The sequence below is a fragment of the Berghia stephanieae genome, unplaced genomic scaffold, assembly GCF_034508935.2.
Source record: "Berghia stephanieae isolate SIO BIC M18660-M18661 unplaced genomic scaffold, UCSD_Bste_1.3 scaffold1697, whole genome shotgun sequence".
Classification (NCBI taxonomy): Eukaryota; Metazoa; Mollusca; class Gastropoda; order Nudibranchia; family Aeolidiidae; genus Berghia; species Berghia stephanieae.
Window position 1 is genome coordinate 1 of NW_027622731.1, and position 5000 is coordinate 5000.

Sequence of the window (5000 nt, forward strand, 5' to 3'; positions counted from 1 at the left end):
TTTTAAAACAAAAATTTTTTTGGTTGTTGGGTTGGGTTGTTTTTTTGTTTTTTTATTTTATTTTTTATTTGTTCTTTTGCCTTTTTTGTTAGTTTTTGGGTTTTTTTTCACCTTTCCATTTCCTGTGATTTGTTCAATTGTATTCACCAGTGTGTGCACAGATGTCATCATGGACTTTGATGATTTGATACGGCTCAGACAGTCTGGGAACGGCTGCCATCATCGTCATGAATAAACAGTCTGATATTGTCAGGTGTATTGCCAGCTCATTGATTTTTACAAGCACGAAAGTTGTGGCCCGGTAGGCAGATTTACTACTTTTTTTTTAAACCTACATTGGAATTTTTTTTTTTTTTTAATTTTAAAGTAAGGGTCAGGATATGGGGGTCCCGATAGTTCAGTTGGTAGAGCACTCGCTTCTCACGCAAAGGGACTGTGATTGATCCTGGATGCAGTCGAGATTTTTTACTGACATCCCTGTCCACCCAGCAGTGAATGGGTGGCTGAGTCTGTTAGATTTACTAGCGTCTTATCTAAAGGATAGCAAGCAATTGCTATTGTCCGTTTAACACTATAGAAACTGGGATAAACTCTGGCTCCATGGCCATATGGCTCTGAAAGACTACTTAATGGTCAGGATTGCTCAGTTGGCAGACTGTTCATCCAGGTCAGTTGAGCATTTTTCTAACCCATCTGGCGAACCAGCTGTGATTGGGTAGCTTGGTCTTTCAGATTTGAGGGAAAGTACTTTGCGATAGACTAGTGTCCTGTCCAAAGGATAGCAGACAATTATTACTGGCTGTATAGCACAACTGAAACTGGAATAATTCCATGGTTTTTTTTTTTGACATGCGGCTGGCTCTAAGAGACTTTTTTTTTCTAAGCCAATTTTTTAGGTACAAATGATCATGAAAGAAAAATACCCCTGAGGTCTTAGTGCAAAGTGCTTGAGTTTGTTTTCTTACTCAAATTCTTCTGAAGATTTCCGCAATGTAAAGTAGTCCATTTTAACCGATGATCAGAATTATTTTCAGATTATTTGTAGGGCAGAAATGATTATATCTAATTATTAATTGGAGGTTGATTTATTTTCATATTTGTTTTTTTTTTGGTGTTTATTTTCAGTGCACACCATGCAGAGAAGGGGTTGGCTGGATGATGAAAATCATGCACAGATTCCGTAAGTTTATATTTACTTTCAAGGTTGCCAATTTTCCATATATTTATGGAAATCAGTATGTTATAAACCCTCTGTATATTTTCCAATCACCTGCTAAACGGAATTTTTTAAAAAGTAAGTACGTCATATCTTTCTAGAGTTCAGTGCTCAGCATAAAAGTTCAGTAAATTTTTACCTCCTGAGTTGGCAACCCCTTTGTTTTACTTAATTTTGTTCACGTATCTATCATTTCCAATGGAGTTATTGGTCATGTTAAAACATTTATTGTTGTTGTACTAGAAGTAGTAGGACTGATAATTTGATAATATAATTTGACTTTTTCATCAATTTTGCTCAGTTTGGGATAGAAGAGGTAGAGATGTTGCTTGTTGTATTGTCTAGACTTTTATCTTGGAATCAACTCTTATAGTATAATGTGATTGCCTTCCTTTGCCAGATTTTTTTCAGATTATTCTTCTTTTTTTTCTTTTTTTTTTTTACTTTCAAACATAAGATGCTATTTACTAGTACTATACAATACAATAAAAAGTAGTAAGTAGATGAATAAGCCTGATGAAGGACTTACCTTGTACCATTCCACTAATGATCGTCATTGTTTTGTTAAGTCCCCTTAAAAACACATCCTCTTTTCTGGGGCAGTGTGGCTCAGCAGTTCTGTCTTTGCCTCATACCCAAAAGGTACCGAGTTCGACTATCCACCTTGATGCCAGGGTTATTCCAGTCTTCCCTTGGAATAGACCATAAAGACAAAATTCCCCTTGGGGATGAGTAAAGGACATTTTTTTTTTAATTCATCTTTAAGAGTCTCACTCATCATATTTTGTTGACAAAGGGAAACCCAAAGCATCCACATCATCTGTCTTCGTGAATGAAATGGAAGATCCTATTTCACTTTTTATATTTATTGTTAGCCGTAGGATGAATGAGTGAAATTTTAGTTGGGTTTTTTTGGGGGTTTTTTCTGTTGTTTTTTTTTAGATAATTTAGATTTGTCTTTCAAAATAATGATTGATTTCACCCCCTTCAGAGACTGGCAACGCCCATGCTAATGCTAATGAGATTGATATGCTGTACGAGCTTAGCAAGCAGATTGAAGGACACACTATCTGTGCTCTGGGAGATGGAGCCGCCTGGCCTGTACAGGTTTGTGTTACATGTTTTGATTCATACGCATCCCATTTCAATTTGATTACTCTCCAGCACGGTTTCCTCAAACTCCTCGGACATGCAAAAAAGTTAGAAGAAACCGTAGTTCGAGGAAACCATGCCTTGCCAAAACAACTTGAGAGAGATGGGGGGGGGGGGGGGGGGGGGGGGGGGGGGGGGGGGCAATGTGGCTCAGCAGTATGGTCTTTTCTTGGTAACCCCCCCCCCCCCCCACACACACACACAAACACACAGAAAAAGACACCAAGTTTAACAAATCACCACATTATGGCCCTAGCTCAATTTGCAGCGCTGAGCTGTGGCTGACATCTGGGTTATTCAAGTCGTTGTTTGGGATAGACCCTAAGACAAATTTCCGCTTGAGTATGAATAAATGGAACTTTATTATATATTTACATTATTGATCTGTTCAGGGAGATAACTTTATGTTATCATGGCATGTTACAAGGGGTTGGTGTATGGGAAGGGGGTGGGGGGGGGTGCTGTATAACACTGTTTACCGTCGTTATGTTATCATGGCATGTTACAAGGGTTGGTGTATAGGAAGGAGGGGTGCTGTAAAACACTTTTTACCGTCGTGGCCAACCATTAGCAAATCATGGCATGTGGCATTGAAATTAGAACGAATGGCGAAGTGATAAGAACAAGCAGAGAGGTATCGGTGATGTGAAACGACGATGGAGTGTATCATACTGTATTTACACATGGTAAATAGAGTCACTGGGGGAAATTAGTTTGAGGAAACTGTGTTAGAGGTAAAAATTAGTTCGATAAAGGAATTGAATGATAACAAAGAATAAGAAGGAAAAAAATTTGGACATTCGAATGCGTTTGAGAAAAACCTTGTTTGGGTGTAGATGACTTTGACACCTGTATCGTTAATATCTGATTTGTCACAGTTGTGGGTATTATAAAGCTTGTACAAAGTTTCTTCAATTTGAAAAAAAAAAAATATTATTTATGTCTTATTATTTTCAATGAAAATCAATTTTCAGCATTTGGTTTACATAGCTATATCATCAAATCAAGGCAATTTATCAGCTTTGGTTTGAATACAAATGATTGAGTTAAATAGCCCAGCTTTGCAGGAACTAAAAATTAAAGATGAATCAAAGAGAATAAATAAAAATGAACATTTCTATAGCACAGTTCCACAGACTTACTTTCCATGATCAATGCGCTTCACAATATTTCATTTATTCCTCCAGCAAGCCATGTGGAACCATATTTCCTTTTCATACAGTACCAGTCGCCTGTCAAGCATTTTTTTGTACTAACATTCTGACAATATCCATCACTGCCTATAGCCAGGTATCCATTCACACCTGAGACAAGTGGGGTAATGTGTGTTTAGTGCCTTGCCCAAGGACATAACATGGGGTCCAGAATTTTCCACAATCAATGTCAACCCTCCAGCCACAGACCGTGCTTAACATCGCTTGACTTTTGTGACAATAGACACTTTACCGTTGATCCAACAAACCACACAGCATGGATCGACTACTTTTTCTTTTTCATGGGATTGTTTTCATTATTTTCAAATGTCATCGTTGCGATTGCTTCGTCGTCGTTGCGATTGCTTCGTCGTCGTTGCGATTGCTTCGTCGTCGTTGCGATTGCTTCGTCATCGTTGCGATTGCTTCGTCATCGTTGCGGTTGCTTCGTCTTCGTGTTATTTATTATTTTTCAATTCATTCACAGGGTTTGATCCGTCACTTCAGACCAGAGCTTGAGAGGAGGATGGACGAATACCACAAAAATAAAAAAGCTGCCACCAGCTAACTGGAAGATTATAACAAATTTGTGTCATTTAACATTTAGAAGCGGTTTGGTCTAAGTGCAGACTTGAAAAGTTTTGTAATTCTAAAGATTTTTGTTTCAGTCATCGACCAACAACATTTTGTGAATTTGTGATTTTAAAAAGTCTTGTTTTATTTAGGTCATGAAGCGTTGTCAGAATAAATCTTTCTTTTTGCTTTGAGAAACACTTGTGAATGTTAAATGACTCGATTTAGATTTAACCTGGGTTTTAAGCTGATCTTGATTGTGTTAAAAGCTTCTACTCATGAAATATTGTTAATGTGTAAAAAATATTGAATATTTGTCTTGAGTGTTTGTGTGTTTTGTGTGTGTACAAATGTATGATTTTATATGTGATAGATAACTGTTTCTTGGATGGAAGAAATGAGTGTGTGAGAGATAATGAGAGTTAAAATTGCATTTTAATCCGTTATGTAAAAAATACTTTGTGAAAAGTATTTTCACCAACAGTATCGTTCAAATTTTAGAATAGGAACGTTGGATACACATATAAATCCTGTTGCGAGGTATTTGTGTTTTCATAAGTAGTGATGTAGTCTGGCATTTTGAAAATGAATGCTTCTCTACTTCTGTCACTGACGATATATGAATAAATTTATTGTTAAAGTTAAACCAAGGTTTTAAACTATTTTTTTTGTGTTGATTTTGTCTGAGGTTTCGTTTGTTTGTTTTTGTTTTGTTTTGGGGTTGGTGTCTTTTTTTATGGGGAGGCGGGGGGTTGGTGTTTTTTTTATGGGGAGGCGGGGGGTTGGTGTTTTTTTTTATGGGGAGGCGGGGGGTTGGTGTTTTTTTTTATGGGAGGCGGGGGTTGGTGTTTTTTTTTATGGGAGGC

The 5000-nt window shown here is 37.3% G+C and overlaps 1 protein-coding gene across 1 annotated transcript; it reads left to right on the forward strand.

Annotated features, from left to right (window-relative positions):
- The first annotated feature begins 203 nt into the window (after positions 1–203).
- Positions 204–4780, forward strand: LOC144961193 (NADH-quinone oxidoreductase subunit F 1-like). The gene is made up of 4 exons (XM_078894474.1): positions 204–301; positions 1126–1180; positions 2208–2323; positions 4049–4780. The coding sequence occupies exons 2-4, from the start codon at positions 1156–1158 to the stop codon at positions 4127–4129; spliced, it is 222 nt and encodes a 73-aa protein (XP_078750600.1). The 5' UTR covers positions 204–301; positions 1126–1155; the 3' UTR covers positions 4130–4780.
- Positions 4781–5000: the final 220 nt, after the last annotated feature.

What these genes read in the sequence shown, in the direction of transcription:
- LOC144961193 (XM_078894474.1), top strand. Translation starts at nt 1,156, where the DNA reads ATGATGAAAATCATGCACAGATTCC. An exon ending in GAAAATCATGCACAGATTCC is followed by an intron (nt 1,181 to 2,207) that starts GTAAGTTTATAT and finishes CACCCCCTTCAG; the next exon opens with AGACTGGCAACGCCCATGCT. An exon ending in GAGCCGCCTGGCCTGTACAG is followed by an intron (nt 2,324 to 4,048) that starts GTTTGTGTTACA and finishes ATTCATTCACAG; the next exon opens with GGTTTGATCCGTCACTTCAG.